Here is an 18,963-nt window from a genome sequence, read left to right on the forward strand (position 1 = left end):
CGGGGCCTGACGCCCAGCATCTCTCCGACTTCCCTTCCACCCCCACATCCACCTCCATTCCCACCCTCCCTCCACATCGAAAACGACCATTGAAAAAGGAACATGAAACAGGCCTTGGATGTCCTCAGAAAGCCCAAGTTACAGACTGAGCTGTGTCCTCCCCCCAAATTCTTATGTTGAACCCTTAGCCCTCCAGTTGCTCAGATCGGAGTGTCTTTGGAGCGGAGGCCTTTGCAAGGGTGATCAAGTCAAAGAAGGCTGTTCAGGTGGGCCCTGAAGCAGTCGGACTGGTGTCCCTATAAGACACACAGACACCAGGAAGAGGCACGTGGAGGAAAGGCCATGTGAGAACAGGAGGTGGCCGCCTACAAGCCGAGGACAGAGGCCTCGAGGGGAACCAAACCTGCCAATAACTAGATCTTGGACTTCCAGCCTCCAGAACTTCAAGAAAACAACTTTCTCTTAGTGAAGCCACTCAGTCCGTGGTATTTTGTTGAGGCAGCCTGAAGCAGACGAAGGCAGTCCAGAAGGAAAAACTCTGTCCTAAGCTTAGGATTTTAAACCAATGAAAACAGTGGAAGAAAAGAGCACAGATTCCTTTTTTGACTTCATGAGAAGATGACAGTTTGGGATATAATTTTAAGTTAAAACAACAGGTCTGTTCCAAGAAAAATCACATACTGTCCAATTTTTAATATTCTAATTGGAGCAAAGGTCAAGGATCTTTTAAAAGCAATCAATAGCTCCTTTTGTTAACATAATACACCAAAGGTCTCAAGACAGTCTTGAGGTACGGACTATAAAAAGCCCTTCAACATGCACTCTGAAAGACACATCTTTAGAAAGCCCAGTCAAACTCCCTCAACCCTGCTAAGAGGCTTAGATGTCTCTGTGAAACATACTGCTCCCATACTGGGAAAAGGAAGCAGAGAGAGAGAGACGGAAAAGCAATAAAGAATATGCCCATTCAGGCTGGCAGAAAGCAGGTAGCCGATGGGCACCATGTTCTTTAAAATGGAAGCCAAAGAACGTTCTAGAAAATGCAGCTCAAAGCCAGCCTGGGCCTGCCTGAAGTCTGGGGGATCCCAGGGAGGTTCCCAGCACTGTTCAAAAGAAATTTCTCAACTATTCTATAAATCTGTACTGTCCACCAAGGTAGCCATGAGCCACATTAAGCACTTGAAATCTGGCTAGTATGACAGAGAAAGTGAATTTTAAGTTTTTTATTTGACTTCAATTAATGTAAGCCTAAACAGCCCCAGGTGGCCATAGCTGCCATATTGGACAAGCAAGCAACGTATCTGGAGAAGTTCCCTTGCTGCTCTCAAGGGACCCAGAGACCCCACAAACAGGGAACTATGGGCAGTGCTTACACTGATTTGGAAGGACATAAAACTTTTTCACTTCTAGTCAGTGTTTAAAAAAAAAAGCATATGTGGCTATAATTCTCATAATTGGGTCACAGTTTGAAGGGGGTTCCTTAACATCTCTAAGTCTGAGAAGCCTTTGAGCTATTTCTGTAAGCAAAGGGATGCATGTTCTATTTTCCTCCCTGGCCCCCAACCAAGGTCAGGAACAAGTTTAATATAGAACCTAAGTAGCTCAAGAAATGGATTTTTTTTGCACATTTCTAAAGGCAAAACAAATACAAGTCATTATTTCTCTTGAAAAATACATTGGGGCGACACAAGAGGTATGAAGGGCAGAGGCTGGGACAAGGGCTCTGCACACAGGACAGGGCTGCTGGTTCCTGAGACAGTGGTCATCGCAAGGCCCCTCCCCTCAATCCAGGCACAGAAATCCAGCCCCCAACCCAGCAAAAACACCCACCCACTGGCTAACCATCCTTGCTCACCTAAAGGACAAGGTGCACACTTTCAAGTTCCTTGGATGCCCCTTTTCAGAGGTGAGATGGCATAAAGCTTTCACTAAAGTAACACTTGGTGTGATGACATGACTAAGTCTCCCCTGTGTGTGTGCAGGGCGGGGGGTTCCTGTGTTTTGGGGCTCTTTGGCATGCCCTTCGAAAGGGCACTGGCCAATGCTGATCTCAAAATGCACACACACACGTACTCTCTCCTAACTCCAATAACCACCAGCAAGTGCCTTTTCTCTTTCCCTTTTTTTTTTTTTTTTTTGCAGCGCCCAGGGAGTGGCCGTGATGTTGCTGCCTCTCAGAGTGGGCCATACTGGGTGGCCATAAGGGCACACACTACTACCTATCCAAGAGGAGAGGATGGAGGACAACCGAAAGCCACCGACCAGGAGCAAGGCTAACTGGCCCAGCAGTGTGTAGCCATATGGACAGCCCCTGTACAGGGCAATGTATGCTCCAGTGTTATTTACTGAAATAAAACAAACAAACAAATCCCTAGCAGCTCTGATCATTCCATAAAAAGAAATCAACTAGTGAATACCCAATCCAGAATATGAAAGGGAAAATGATTAAGAATCACTGAATTTGACCTACTGCAGCCAGGTTTTGAATAATTTCTAAAAGGTCAACATCTTGGTGTGGATGTTGGTGTCTCCTGGAGAACACAGAGAGGAAACAGATTATATAGGAGGTCGGAGACTCCAGACCCACTGCCCAAGGGATGACTATGGTGATGTCCCATCCTCTTTGGAGAGACCCTTCCAGAACAGGAACACAGGGCAGCAGTGAAACTGTGCTTTGCACGTGTCCACCTTCCAACAGACCAGATCGTTAGCATATTTTGCAGAGAGCAAACAGAAAAGTTTAATTGCCCTTAATTACCCAGTTCAAGAAGGCTCCTAGATAATGGCTCTCAGATTTCTTGCCTGGTATCAATGTAATTTCCCTGACTCTGGCTTCATTATATTTCTAACTTAGAAGCAACAGCCTCTTGAAGATGCCTTTCCCTAACAGACGCTGAAGTTCGAAAGCAGGCTGGGCCGTCACCGCAAAGGTTTCTTGTCTCAAGAGTCAGATCCTCAGCTTCCACACTGGTCTGGCGGGTTTGGGGGTGGTGGGGCTTGGGGGAAGGGGGAGGGGAGGACACACTAGCATATACTTAGAAGAAGGACTAAGACAAGGAATATGTAATCAGAAGCCATCACAATTACAAATGTAAATGAACAGGCAATTGGCGCTGACCTTTGTAGATTGTTAGAGGACTAATTAAGGCAAATCAGGAACTCTGTTCCAACAGAAAAACAAGACAGTGTACACCCTAAGAACTACTACTCCTGTCCTCTCCATATAGATGCAAAATGTGAGAGAATCAGATAGTAATCAAACTATGGACGCCTTCCAGTGACAAATACCAAACCATCTCCATGAACAAAAGACAACCACGACTCATTCCTTGGTGTACTGTTAGCAACTGCACGGGTGTCTCTATCTACAAGCACCAGGAAAATGTGAGCTCTTGCCATGTGCCTGATGCTCTATCAGACTCCACGCAAGCAGATTCCACCCAGGAGGCAGCCACAGACCTCAATTATAAACTTCTGGTTATTTTAAAGCTTTAAAAGCTTTAAGAAAAATACTTTTCAAAAACAGAGTTGAAGTAATCAAACCAACAGAACCCAATCACGTTCCATAAACTCCATTTTTCCCTTTAACGATAGCATACTCTCTTTCGTGCTGATCTGTAGTGATCTCTCTTCATCTGTGCATTGTAAAGCATCTTTCCCAAAAGCACACTGAAGTTTACAATCCTATTGTCCATATAGTCCTTATCAGGGAATGTATTTAAGACAGATAAAGTCACATTTCCTGCACTCCTCCACGAGTGCTTTAAATTTCACTCACTCCAATGTGTTTGATGTGCTTTTACATGCAATGTCTTTAGTTAGAAATATGCTGTCCCTATGCCTTCCTTAAGTCCCATGAATAAGACGTAGTAAAAAGGAAGAAACAATGTTGCTATTTGGTTTACAAAAACAATGCCTCAGAATTTTGGACATGGCTACAGCAAATGTCAGTGCTATGTGAAAAATCACACTGAAATTGCATATAATTTAGCTACTTATGAAAAAAAAGATGTACTTCATACTTTGTATGAAGGGCAGCCTTATGCGAATTCTGAAAAATAAAAACAGAACAAAGTGAGAAAGCTGAAGAGAGAACGTTTTCTTATTCTCTCAAGCTGCAGGAGTTCAGCAAAACTCCCTGAAAGTTGGTTTGAAAAAATAATCCATCAAGCAAACCCAGTGAGTGTTTCAGTACGGGTCGTCACCGAATCCACATCATCACTTGGCCGGCCCCTGCCTCCCGACCCCAGGAATTCACTACCTCGAGCGCCAAAGATGTGTCAGTAAAGGGGGATGCCAGCTTCCGCTCCAAGCAAAATATGCTCTTAGACTCCAAACAGTTGTGTCCTTTGTAAACTGAGTCATCATCTGATTGCCTCGAATGCCTGGGCTGGCGTATGGACCAGGGAATCCACATGAAGAGATGAGAGGAGACGTCAGCAGTGTCCCCCAACTCACACAAAGCCTTGAATGCAGTCGGGACGCGATCGAGAACTGTTCGATTTTATCTGTGCGAAGTTTGGAGATCTAGGACTATGTGAAAGAAAAAGTAGTGAAGGCAAGGGTAAGATAGAAAAAAAAAAAGAGGAGGAAGAGAAGGCAGGCAGACAGGAGGAGTACAAAGGGCCTCTTGTCTCCTCCAAGCTCAGGGCACTGATAGAGTGAAATTAACTACAGTTTCGCCTGGGAGCCAGAAATGCCTTTTTAATAAGCAAAGAGGAAAGCTGATCCTACACATGACCCACCTACGAGAGCTTTCCATCTTTCAGGAGCTTCTGGTCAACTAAGGGGAAGTAAACAGCCAGTGCCAACAACTGAGAGACATAACCCAGCGTGTCAGCATATAGCAATGGGCTTTCTCTACCTCTACCTGGTTGTAAGCATGAAATGAAAAGACCAAATCCCAACAAAGTCCAGAGATCACTTGGTCTTGCAGAACATACACTCAAGTCAATAACCAAACCAGGCCAGGGGAGACTGGGAGGTGGGGGGAGATCTCACCTGTTTAAGTTACTCCCCTTTCTCTGAGCTGTGTATTTCCACAATTTCCTTAAAAGCGAAGGCTCACTGTGTGTGTGTGTCTGTCTGTCTGCTTGTCTATTATAGGGGTAAGGGCAGCAAGCGTAAGCACAAAACTTTCACACTGGGTTAGAGATGATATGATACAGGACATGGCTTGCCCACTGACGTAAGGGTAAAGCTTGACCCCAGGCAGGACCACATGGGGGACAGTAGCCTAATTGCTAGAGCGCCTCCAAACAACAGAGACTTGGCCCGTTGGCAGGGCAGGAACTAAATGGTTTACGTCTGGCCAGGAGGCCTCTCCGGAGGGGGGTTACATGATGGATGACAGAGTTGAACCCTGACCAGGACGACAAAGTGGTGGAGGGCAGTGGAGACCTTCAGTGTTTCCTTCTCTGTATTTCCAAATTCACCTGGGTTGGCAGACTACGTGGTAAGCTGGACTGACCAGAAAACATACTGACTTAAGGGAACAGGTAAAATCTGAAAGGCTATGTTCGTCCACCACAGGGAAGAAACTCTTCGAGAGTTCTCTCCACCAGCGGCTAAAAGGGAAGTCTGGGTACCTGCAGAAGGGGACAGGAGACTGAGCTCAGAGAAGAAAAGAAAGGGATTTCTCCTATAAAACTTTCTGGTGCATGGACAGCAGAGGAGAAAAGGAGGGAAGAAAGACCACCGTCCTTTAAGGAGATGTTGACAGGAGGCCAGTATAGAAAACCCAAGACAGCACACCAATTACATGGAGCTCACAGTCAGAACAAGCAGAGTTCCCAAAAGGTGCTCACAGATTCCCTGAGGCTTCCTCACGCTACATGAATGACGTTTCCGGCTGAAGACTGATGTCCTGACCCTTATGTGAGAGAAAAGAAAATTGGGAATATAGGATCAAGTCTCTGTTGATAAATTCGAAGCTGATGACCTTCGGGGTCTTCGTTCTGAGAGGTCTATAATGTCCCTTTTTTGACCTTTCTTTTTAAAAGATTTTAATTATTCATTTAAGAGAGAGAGAGAGAGAGCACATGCAGGGGGAGATGCAGAGGGAGAGGGAGAAGCAGGCTCTCCACTGAGCCAGGAGCCCAATGCGGGCTCGATCCCAGAACCCTGAGATGATGACCCGAGTCAAAGGCAGACGCTTAACCATCTGAGCCACCCAGGTGCCCCCAACAATGTCCCTTTTCTTAAAAAGCATTATTTCAAGAAGTTAAAAGCCAATCCCTGGGGGGAGGGAGGATATATTTAAGATGAGTTGTCATAAAGGGGTTTCTGAAAAGGCACCCAGTTACTTTTAATGTCAGTGTGAATATTACCTAATAATTTGTCCTTTTGTCATGAGTGAGGAGTAGGGACGTAGCCAGGCGTGAGTGGGAGGAGGGCACAGGGCGGGGAGGGAGGAGGGTGGAGAGCAAAAACATGACTTCAAGCCAAAGACAATACAAAAGGATTTTGAAATACAGAAAGGAAGTCTATCATCTAGACTAAAGTTGCTCATACACTTCAGGGGGAAAAATAACTCCTAATACGCATTAAATGAGAGAAACCCAGAAGGCAATGGTGTAAGAAAGCAATTCCAGAGCGGACTGCATAAATAGAAGTATTACATTATAAAACAGGGAACTGTTTGTTCCAGTCCATAGACCCCGGGTGAAATGGCAGCTGTACACTATTTAGTTTGGGGCACCTCATTAATAAAAAGGGAATTCTGAGTAGAGTGAAAGAATGGAAAGGCGAAAGGGACCAGCTTTTAATGGAAGATTAAAACAATGACGTGTGCAGAGCTGGCCCCCCCAACCCAAAAACAGAAAGAAAAAGAAAAAAAAATTAAACAACAACAACAACAAAAACAAACCCTGAAATAAATAGGTCTACACTTATGGATGGAGGAAGGAGAATCCTGTAAAGTGACTTCACAGCAAAATAATAGGAATGATAGGATCACAGAGAGGCCAAAATGTGGAGGACAGGGACCCCCACAGCCAGATGGCAGGAGGGGACAGATGGGTCTTGTGGGCGCCGGCCTCGTCCCTCGCTCCCGAGTGCACACACCAAGCAGAGCAGAAGCCCTGGAGATTACGGCGTGTGAACTTTAACCAGAAGAGGCATTTGAAAAACATGCAGGAAAGGACAGTTTTGCAGTGACCCAGAGGTGACCAAAATTATCCTGGTACCCAAGAAATGATCCTGGTTCCCAAAGAAGTGATTCACCCAGCCTGCCAGGAGGATTGGCCTTTCCACAGTGATAATGAAACCTCAGCTACTCCGGCAGAGAGGACACATTCTCCCACTTCAGGATATCTGGTCATTTCATTTATGTGGGAAAAAAAGAGCAAAGGAACAGCTGGGGGATAGGGGCAGGGCACGGGGTACTCGGAGGGGTCTGCGAGGGCTCAGGAGGGACACCTCCAGGAGAGAACGAAACAGAGAGCAACTGATCTGGCGGGGCTTTCGGAGATTAGGAAATGTCTACTCTGGCAGAGGGCTAGCCATGAATTAATCATAGGTACCTAGAAAACCAGGGAAAATAAAAAGTTGTACAAGAAGGTAGATGAAATTATAAAACTCTACATGGCTCAGCTGTGATTAATATTTATAGAGTAGAATAACGAAAACACTGAATATTAATATAACCCCAAATTATTATTTAATCATCATGGAAGATGGAGGGAGGGAAGACTGGGTATGCAGGGGGCTGGGGAGGGTGGTGTAGGGGGTAGAGAGATGGCGTGTATGTGTGTGTGGAGTTTGAGGTTTCTGCGTGTCAGTCTGTGGGTGTGTGTGAGGAGGAGTGTGTGGTTTGCAGGATGGTGGACTAGTGAAATCGTCATCTTTCAGAGTAGGAAGCCAATAGAGAACATCTGAAATAGAAAAAACATCAAGAAACAGTAGTAGAAGCACATTGAGAAATATGGAAATAATAAGAGTAACCAAAGAAACAACTGAAAGTTGAAAGATACTGCTCTGGGCAATGGGATGGGGGAGAGGGATTGTCATGCCATTTTTTCATTAGGTTTCTATAACTTGTTGCCCTTAAAAACTACAAAAATGTGAAATTTGGTAAAATTAAGATTAAGAACCCCACTGGGCCACTACAGCTTCAGTGGCGAAGAGTGCTGCGGGTGATGGCCTGATCAAGGACGGTCCTGAGTCTCCAGTGTGGCCAGCTGGTGTGACGGCGTGCCACCAAGACAGGGAACAGTTGTGAGCTCAGAGTCTACGATGTGGCACCAGCAAGAAATCCAGAGAGCTGTTTGATGTGCATGTGGGAATGCCAGGAGAGCAAAGCTTTCAAAGGCCGGGAGCCAAGGGCCAGGGCCTAATGCCTGGCAGATGTCAGCATGGGAGTGAGGGGGAGGGCAGACTGCGGGACCATGAGCCAGGGACAGGCATGGAAGGATGCTCATGAAAAGCAGGAGGACATGAGAGAAACACATGCTGGGAGCCCAGGATGAGACTGTGCAATACTTCCAGAAACTTCCAGAGACCACAGGAGGAAAAGGCAGCCTGGCAGATAGCTATTGGATTGGGTAAATCCAAGGTCAGTGGTGACCTCTCAAGGGTAGGTTGATGATGCGAGAGACCGGCTACGGTAAGCTGAGGCATGGACTGGACCGAGGTGCCTGAGATAGGAGCACAGGACAGTAATGGGGGCAGAAAGCAGCAAGGTCCCCTGGAAGGTCCCAACTCTTTGAGGAGAAGCAGACGGCGTGGGGCCCCGACTTGCAGAACCACCCTCAGACCCAGTGAAAACGTTTACAGCAAGCCCTGTTTGGATCCTCTCTGAAGTTCATTCTTCCAAACCGCACTTGAGGCCACAAACCGCCCGCTCTTACCACGGAGCAAGACATCCTTATGCCTTTGCTTTATGTCCCTCTGAAGCAACAAACTGCATGTGGAGTCTAGAACCGGAGGAATCTGGGGACAGGAGACAAAACATCTCCAGGTGTCCGGCTCCCTGGGCAGTGGTCCGTGACACCTGAAGAAAAGCGGTGCTGAGTTCCTTTAGCTTAACACCAACAACAAAAAAGACAAGAATGCTCACCACGTTCCCTGCAGAACACAAGGGTCCCCCGTGAGGTCGGTGACAGACGCGCGAGCCGGCAGCAGCCAGCCACAGCCCCCAGAGAGGTCCTCCCGGCCCGCGAGACCACTCACCTGGCTCGGTGGAGGGGCACCTGCGGATGGTGAAGATCTGCCCCAGGTCCTCGTCCTCCTCCGGGAGGCCCTTCTGCAGCCGCTGCAGCTTCCGCAGGCTCTCGCTGCGCTGGTGCTTCATGGAGCGCACGTGCTGGATGAGGTTGAGCTTGGCCTTGGTGGAATAGCTGCACAGGACGCAGTGGTAGTAGCAGCTCTCGCCCTCCACTCCGCTCTCGTGCTGCTGCAGGTGCTGTGAGGGCAGAGGACAGGGACACGCTGTGGGTAAGCTACTCGGAGCCCGCCACCGCCACGCGCCCACTCCCGACCAGCCGCAGCCCCGTGCGGAGACCCCTCAGAGGGGTGGTTCTGTCTCCTCCGATGGACCTTCCTCCAGCAGCTCTTCGAGGACCAGCAGCCGGCGGACTCTCATTCCCATCTCCCCTGAACGTCCCCTCCCCTGTGACTTTTCAAAGGGTTGCCGCTGTGGGATCAGACCCTCCCCATGTCAGCCGGGTCTTCCTGGCACGATAATCAAAGGATCCCCCTCTCACACTCCAGAGTGTCCTGCTTTATTTAGATCGGGGCTGGCAAACAACAGCCCGCAGGCCAAATTCAACCTGCTGCCTTTCTGTAAATAAAGTTCCAACAGAACACAGCCCCAGCCATGGAGCTGCGTTGTCTTGATGGCTGCTTTCAAAGCACCAGAGTCTGGGGTCACTGCAACAGAGGAAACATGGCCCACAAAGCTTCAACGGTTACTATCGGGCCCTTCCCCGAAAAAGTTAGCCACACCCTGCTTTAGGTGGACGCCAAAGGGTCACCCTCCCTGTACCGAATCCGAGGTCACTAACACAAAGCCAAAGCTGCTGTCTGGCTTTTTCACAGGAATGACAGGTCAAGTTTTTATATTTAGAACCACAGTCTATTAAGAGAACCTAAAATTAGATTTTCCTTTGGATTAAAAAAATGACAAAAAAATAAACTTCTCCAGACTGGTTCCCTGTCAACATCTGAAGGTCATTTGGCTTAGTGCATCAGATGGTCAAAATTATACTCTTCGTTGTGTTTGTGTAGACACAGTACTGATTCCAGAACCAGGAGGTCCTACAGCTGGCAGAGAATAGGGCAGACACGGGATTAAAATGAGGGGAGCAAGAACAGGAGAGGTCACAGAAACAGCGGACCCCAGACTTCCGTGTGTAGGAAAAGACTCAGAGATTATCCAAGGACAAAATTCACAAACGTCTTGTGCCTCTCTGAGAATATGATGAAAGCCATGGGCCCGTTTCACTAACTGCTGGGGAAGTGACATGCTCCTGGTACAGAAAGGCTATCCCTTCCTTACAAATGACCCATTTGAGGAGAAGAGGGTATTTTTCTATTGGCTGCATATAAAGCAGGGGAAACAATTCCAAAAAACTTGAGTCAATGACCCTAAGTAACCCAGCTTATTAGTAGGAGAGAGAGAGAACAAGAACCAGGGTCTCCTATCCCCCAGGATCCTTGTGAAGGAAGAAACTCACATCATGTACCTTCTGTGTTTATGGTATTACCCTCTTTCTCTGTACCCACATCCCCGGACCCCAGAGCCGGGCCCCAGGAGCTACACACAAGACACAACAGGTGCCTTGGAAATAATTTGTGTTGTTCTTCTCCTTTCTGACCTGCACTTGTCCCATTCAGGGCCCATGCTTTGAAAACTGCTGTTCACCCTGCTTGGAAAGCCTTCTTGTCCAGATTATAATTTGAGACCCGGAGAAGGCAGAGGAGTTAGAATGCCCTGTACTCCACCTAATATTAAAAATACCGAGTGGCCCTACCAGCACTTCCTATCAAATGACACAGCTCTGAGGCTCAGGTGCTCACAGGTACACATTTTGTTCACTGGAAAAGTATGAAAATTCTAGAAGCACGTTTGAGCCTTACTGGAGGAGGAGAAATGAATGCATCAATGGAGTGTTGCAGAAAAATCACTGAGGGGGAGGCCCAGGTTCTCAATCATGTAGACTGTCTAAACCAGTCCATAATAACCCGTGCTTTGAGGCCAAGGTATAGGTAAAAATGTGAAGGGCTTCACGGGCACCAACATGAGAACAATCCCTTCTTTCACCCAAAATGGGTGATGTGACACACACAGGAGCAGAACTTTGCAACAATGTGATACCCCAACCAGAAACAGCCCTCCTACAGCAACGTCACAACTGGAAGGGATCTGAAGAACCAGTGAGCTCAGTGTTAACTGGTAAGGCAACTCCAATGACTGGTGATAAAAAGCTACCTTTCCTGAAATAAATTTGAGTTGATTTTTTAAAAAATGGTTTATCCTCAGTTTGCCTGGTCTGAGACAAGGGTCCTCGCAGAGGATTTCAAGGGGATGGAATACACCAAAGCCCTGTTTTCCGAAGGCTCCAACCCTGGGGAGAAGGACGGTGTAGTGGGCTAGATTTGAAGGAGAAGGATGAGCTTCCCCACGTTCATTCTCCCTGACTTCTCCACAAGGTTCTCCCCTAAAAAGCCAAAAAGTCGACTAAGATATTCCTGGGAGCAAGGGTTTGGCTTGCGATTAAGAAGCAGGAAACTTTACAAGAGCCCATACAAGGAAATGTATACCATTGTGTTGGGTCACTGAGACCAAAAAAATTACATTTATTAGAGTTTCAACAACAACTGATGAAATAAAAGATAAGAGAGAAAACAGCCATGGAATCCAAAGCAATAAGTATTATCAAGGGATTTCAGTAATACTATCAACTATGAAATCAGAACAGGAATCACTAAAGCCTTACCCCCAAATTCCCATTACCTTCCTGTGAGACAGGATTTCCTTGCAATAAGGCACTGAATCTTAAACATAAAATTTTAATAGGGATATGAAGGTTCCTTTCCAAATGGCTGGAATTTCCAATCTCTGAGCCAGAAGAGAAGATAACATGGCCAAGAAGAGTTGGATGGGAGATGAAATGTCAAATGTCTTTTGTCCTCAAAACCATGGGGTCTTGGGTAAGAGAACTATATAAATCCTGAATTGACATGAACATCATACTGGGGACTCCTGATTTAAAAATAGGATGAAAACGTTCCAAAACCACCCTAAACCTGAACTCATAGTTGTCAGTGGCAATCTCTCGAGCCATGAAGAGTTCTTCTGTCCGCCATCTGAGAGCCACTCTGGAAGGGAAGTGGACACATGCTACAAATGGTATAGGGAAAGGAGGTGGACAGAGCCAAGGCCTCCCCCCAGATCAGATCCTGGTCTAGGGAATATTTAGTGTCTTCTCTTAGAGGTTTGCACCAAAGCTCAATTCAAAATTCCAAGCTGGCTTTTGAACTCCAGGCTACCACACTTGAAAGAAAGAAAGAAAGAAAGAAAGAAAGAAAGAAAGAAAGAAAGAGGAAAAAATCCAGAATAAACTATTTCTGGGTTGTGTCAGGAAACACCTGCTCATAGAGATTACACTCCAACCCAAACTTGGGCTCACAACCTGAGTCTATCCACATGTCAAAGATCCTGTTCTTAACCAAATTTTACAAGTTCTCACTCAGTCCTTCTCAAGCTGTCCAACCTAGAGTAAACAGGGACCCAAAGCTAGCAGATAGGGTCCTGCCCTCTGTGACCTTCTCCACACCATCTGGTCATTTCCCGGGTCTTGAGAGGGTCAATGCCCCAACCTGCTGGACAGACACCCTCTCCCTCCCAAGTGGCACTGGCTCTATCCCCAGGATTTCACCCCTGGAACCTGCCTCATCAGAAGCAGCAGGAGGGGTGAGGCTGGAGAGACCAGTGAGGGCTCCACCAGGACAGGTCAGTCAGCTTAGGACATGCTTTCCCTGCAGGAGAGAGGAGAGGTTTTCATTTGGAGAAGGAGAGAGTATAATTTGTTCCTGACCCAGCTAATTAGAATACCCTCAATTGGGATCCCCATGTATTTAATTAAATTCACTGTAATATATGAAGAATCCACCAAGGCACAAGTCCCAGGGGAACACTCAATAAAGGAGCTGCCTCCTTTCAGAGTTCTTGCTCTGCTCGCCAGGCAGGAAATTTTTCTCCTACACAAATCTTCAACTCTCCAACCCTCTCCCCATCTACCATGGAGCGCCCCCCCCCATCCTTGGGGAGGGGGACCCAGTTACTTTACTTTTTTCACTTCTCTTTACTCTGCATTCAAGATTCTTAGCTGCTTACCTCGATCAGGCTGGGTGTACAGTTTAAAAACGGAAGCAAAGCAACAACTTCAACTGTGCCCTAGTGTGCTGTCAGGCGTGCATGGCTCACACGGACCCCAAGAAAACCGGCTGCTATGCCCACTGGGCAAGGTTTGGTTCTGATCCCTTTCTAAGTGTCTGCAACATGTCCCACGCTGTCCTAACACACACACAGAACACGCCCTACCCCAGGGCCTTAACCTGCAGATGATTAAGACTGTGACACTGGTGGCTTGGAGGACATGCCATGGGGATATGAGGAGGGCATCCCTTTGGCTTCAAAATCCTTGTTCAGACTATGCCAGCTAGACCCGTGAAAATCACTGGCTTGCTCAAGAAAAACTGCCATCTATCCACAAACTAATAATGACGAAGAAGCATGACCAACTAATAAATCAAGAAAGAAAAATCGACTTAGCTAAAGAATAGTGGCAACTGAGGTCTACCCCAACACACTGGGGCCATTGACCTATGACCCTTGAACCTGCCCAAGGGTTCCCCTGATTTTCCTCAATATCACAGGCTGGTTTAAAAACTACTTGCAAAACACTGGGGGATATGAAGGCAAACGTGTGGTCCTTTCCAAAGAAAGAAGACTTCCACACTTGGCAAAATGATTTACTTTCTGAAGGCGCAAAGAAGTACACTGACCTCTAAGAAGGAAGTAAGTATCCAGTTTGACTCATTCATAGAAGGAGAAGAGCCCAACCATCTCCAACTTCTCCAAATTACCACTGGGCAGCAGGTCTCAGACTGTCCTCATTGCGAGCAATTCGGAACTTGACTTACACACACTGGTGCCCAGTACTTTATACCGAAAACAAGGGAGTGTGGGCTCACTGGTACTGCTCAGGGACCTTGTCCCAAACCTCTTTCTGATCTTGCTGGAGTATTTTTTTTTACACTTGATCTTAGCCAAAAGGCCGAGAAGGGATTGGAGTATTTTTTTTTTTTAAAGATTTTATTTATTTGACAGACAGAGATCACAAGTAGGCAGAGAAGCAGGCAGAGAGAGAGGAGGAAGCAAGCTCCCTGGTGAGCAGAGAGCCCGATGTGGGGCTCGATCCCAGGACCCTGGGATCATGACCTGAGCCGAAGGCAGAGGCTTTAACCCACTGAGCCACCCAGGCACCCCTTGCTGGAGTATTTTTAAAATGCTCGTTCCATCTCGGTTTAGCTGGAAGGTGACACTGCTGTACTCAGACATGGAAACATCTAATGCTGCCAATCATCACTTCTGGGTCTAGCATGCTGGGGGTGGGGGAGAAGATCTCAGAAAGGGAAAGCCCGCACTGTTTTAAGAAGCACCTCTGATAATGAGCCTGGCACATAAATCCAAGCGCAAAAAGCAAATTAATAATTAAAAAAGAAAGGAGAGCAGAGAAGCCAGCCTACGTTACTTTGTGGGATTCGACCCCATTAATATGTTGCGCTCGTTCACCCTGGCCAACAACTGGAAGTCAAAGGGAGGAAAAGAGGGCTCTTGTTAGAAAATAATTCATCGTGAAAATCAAAAAAATGTGTTCCTGTTACTTGTTTCCCAGGAAAACTAACCAACTTCTGTCAGAGAACATTGATTTCTGTAAATCTGGCGGGGCCCCGCTCCTTCCCCCTCCCCAGTGATAGAAACTTCTAACATCTGGTTCTTCATGCATGGAATGCAAAATATTGATTAGGTTTTGTCAAAGCTTTCCCTTTAAAGTAGAAATGGACAAAGTACATTCACACACACACACATACACATTCACCAATGAAAACACACCGGACGCATAATGAAGCTTCCTCAGGGGAGGAACACCTGTTACTACAAACACACCCTCACCCACCCTCACACGCTTTCCCAGGCGCGCAACGCAGCTCGACTCCCTGGGCAAAGGAAGCTCTGTGATGCGTGGGGCGAAGCGGCTCTCAGGCACCCCACAGAGCAAAGGGGCTGCCCTAGGGGTACCAGCTGCCTCCTGTTGAGCAGAGAATCCCCACAGCGGGCATGCAGAACGAGCCCCAAGGCACCTGCTGACGGGCACGTGAAGTGCACCCAGGCAAGGAAGGGCAGGTGGAAGGGGTCCCCCGATCTATAAAACGGAGGTCCCGGATGGAGCCGGCCACTGTTAAATCGGGCCTCTGGAGGGGAAACTACGGAACCGCAACCTGCCGGGGCTCCAGCTTCTGCCCTCTGGGCAAGGACTCTGACAATCACTAGCACCTGCCGTGAGAAGTAACAAGAAGATGACGGTCCCGAGTTAGTTAACGAATTCCCCACATCGTAAGATGAAATAAGGAAGGTCTAAGTGGGTGCTGTGCCCGTTCACAACATTCACCGCTGAGAAGACACCCACAGCAACTTGTGACCTTCTCCCTGTAGCCCACCCCATAAGGTGGGTAGCCTTTGGCTCCTGTCCTTGGAGAAACCCACAACTCAGAGAGATCATGTGACTCCCCTCAAGGTCTCACAGAGTATGGAAGAAACAGGACTGGAAGGTAGGGCTTGATGCCAAGTCCACAGCCGTCTCGCTACACGGCACTGACCGCAGGGGCATTCTGGAACATGAGATCCCCCATGCCTGGGTATTGACCTTGACTGCTTAAAAAAATAAATCGCTGCAGGTGCGAAGTGACTGGGAATGGGGGCAGTTAATTTTTTAATCACTGGTTGTGTTACAGTTTCAAACTTAACGTCACATTCTTAGGAAAGCTTCCAGAAGGTCAACCTAAATATATATGTATTTTCTGTTTAATGTTGGCTTTTCACCCACTCATGCCCTCATCCTTGGCACATGCTAATTTAGTCCTATTTCACTGTCGGAGCCCTGCAGACACCATAAGATACAAGCCCCAACCATGATTTATAAGAGAAAGTGAAAGGAAGTAAAAATGTTCCCTTAGATCAATCCATTTAACGTTACTCTGACCTATTTTCTGGTTTCTAGGCCAGACTCCTTTTGCCCTGGACGAGCCATGAGTGTTCATTCTCTGTATCTGAGCTCCAAGGCCGAAGGCGAGACTTCCCATCCCTGCGTCTTCCCCGCTTCCTGAATGACATCTCCTGATTCAGAAGTCTCAGTGCCAGCATTTCCTTGAGAGACATAGAGCACATTCCCAAAGGAAACTGAAGACAAGAAACCCCAATATGGTCTCTTGCAGGATGCTGATGCCTTCACATACTAGATTTCATTTCCCTCTGTTAGGGAAACTCCAGAAAGGAGAGGAAACTTATCAGGTATGTAGGGGTTCTCCCAAAGGAAGGAGCCCATCAGAGCATGAGGTCATAAACCAAATGAGGGCTAGTTTCCCCGAGGGTCAAATGAGCATCTATACACAGAGCTCGGAAGCTGAAAGAGGTATGTGGTGGGTGAAATCACAGTGTGGGTCCCACAAAGCTAACATCAAACTGACCATCCTCCAGAATCTACCAAAAACTCCTAGGATCTGAAAATTACCCCTTTACTAGGATAATACACCGGTTACAGTAACCTTCCCTATTCATTAAGCTGCTCTTCTTTGCTAGCACTACTTCCCAGCTTTCAAAGATGTCAACTCCCAAACAAAAATAAAGGCCGCCATCTGCACGCTACTCTAGCGTGTCGTCCTTCAACTCCGTGCCAAAACGTTGCTAATAGGTTTAAGGTGCACTCTGGACTGAGGCAGCCTGGGGGAAAACCTTAACTCTGCGCTACCTTGGGCAAGTTATATACACTGTGGGGTCGCAGTTTACTCCCATGCAATACTGGGACAGTAAACTTCTGCAGAGCACTTCAGGGGGGATTCAATGGGATAACTCACAGGAAGTGCTTAATTCAGCACCTGATGCATGGTTAGCCTTTACCATAAAGCTATTATTATCATTACTTTTCAAATGAGTTAAGGTTTGCAATTAGTAATAGAAATGAAGGTCTACTGAATTTACCTATTTGACATTTCTCTCCTTAAAACCAACCCTGCCTGCCGCACACTCCGTGGGACCACGCCCCCCCAACCCCAAAAAGAAATCCCTAGCGGACAGTAAAGAAAACTGTGACATCTAGAAATTACAACATGGAGGGGATACTGAACACACACAGGACCAACTTCTTCCTTGTAAGAGCTGCTTCATTTTTATCTTAAGTCACTTGCCCAAAGTCACGATGCTGCTGCAGGCACAGCCAGGACCTACAGCTCAACCTCATGTCCTTGCCCCAGAACCCTATCTGTTGCCTGGGCCTCTTTGCCCATCAGGGTGCCAGCGGAATGAAAATCCAGAACCATGTTCTTTATCATGTCTGCCAACATCCCCGGGGAAGGCCAGCTGAAGGAAGGAGAGCCCAGCTGGAATGGCTGACAGACACCTCCCTGCTGCCCTCAATCTGCTCCAAAGGATTTGTTTCTTTTGATGTCCAAATCCCAGGACAGTCAACACAGCAGAGACAACATGTGCCCAAGGGGTGGTCAAAACAGGTGCATTACTTCATCTGTAAAATGGAGATGTTTGTACTTCCCCGTCTTTCTCGGGGATGATTTTCAAAATCACATGAGAAAACAAATGTGCAAATCCTTCGGAGGACGTGAAGGACTTCCCAAGTATTCGGCCCAGCCATCACTGTTCTACCCTGGGCCCCGGTTCTGCGTCCTCACTCCTGATTGGCAGGTACAACGCTGCAGGCGTGGTTGTTAATGATGCGGACAGTGTTCTACCTCAGTGGTTCTCTAACTGGAGCGCACACCAGAAGCACCTGAGGGTGCGTTATGCCAGGATGGGGGTGGCATAAACCCAGGGGTTTCTGATTCACCTGGTCTGGGGGGGAGACCAAGAATTTGCATTTCTAACAATCTCCAGGGAGACGCTGAGGCTGCTCACTGGGACCACACTCCGAGAGCCGCTGTTCTGGACAGCAACGGCCACAGAACAGGGACCCTGTAAGAAGAAAAATTTCCAGAGTCTCAACGCCTTTCCCCAAAGAGTCCTTCAGAGTCTAGCAAACCGCACGAGCGAGATCACGCGATTCTGGCACACAAGAAGTCGCCTCTTTAATGAAAAAGTCACACGGAAGCAGCTGCCCGCTACTGGCCTGCTCCAGATACTTCATAAAAGTAGGAATTGGCCCTATTCATCTCTCGCGCGCCTTCTGCACCTGCACTCTGAAATTTCCTGGGGCTGTGGCTGAAAGCGCAACTCTTGATGGCGAAGCATGAGGCATCACTTTTTCCTCGTGAGCTCTACGTCCTGCTGAGTGCACCTGTCCAGATGTCATGCTGGAACGGAGCCCACAAAAGAATTGCAACCAAGTATGAGAAAAATAAAAAGGTCTTTAAAATTCCTCCCACGCTCTTGAACTTTCTAGCTGTTGCTGCTGAGAGCATGAATCTGGCACTCAAGCCAGGAGGCTTGTCTTGAGCTCCCATGATTTGCTGACAAGTACCCTCATCACCTTCATCACGAGAGAAGACAACAGGCAGCCCGCATGACGTGGAGCTGGGGGTTGCGGGGGACAGTGAGCACACATGGGCTGACTTCCGTGTAAGAGGTGCTTCATTTCTTACTTCATTTTCCCTTTAAAAGAGAAAATGGGAAGGTGACAAGGCAGGGGACACAAATTCCCTCTAAACAAATGCTTCTGACGTTGATCATCG

The 18,963-nt window shown here is 47.4% G+C and overlaps 1 protein-coding gene across 8 annotated transcripts in view; it reads right to left on the minus strand.

Annotated features, from left to right (window-relative positions):
* ZFHX3 (zinc finger homeobox 3) overlaps positions 1-18,963 on the minus strand; it is a 276,951-nt gene that overhangs the window by 91,509 nt on the left and 166,479 nt on the right. For all 8 annotated transcript variants that reach the window (XM_047712137.1, XM_047712134.1, XM_047712138.1 and 5 more), the window contains one exon: positions 9,172-9,403. In XM_047712137.1, coding sequence (XP_047568093.1) covers positions 9,172-9,403 — 232 coding nt within the window. The remainder of the gene's footprint in view (positions 1-9,171; positions 9,404-18,963) is intronic.

Source organism: Lutra lutra, chromosome 17, assembly GCF_902655055.1.
Source record: "Lutra lutra chromosome 17, mLutLut1.2, whole genome shotgun sequence".
NCBI lineage: Eukaryota > Metazoa > Chordata > Mammalia > Carnivora > Mustelidae > Lutra > Lutra lutra.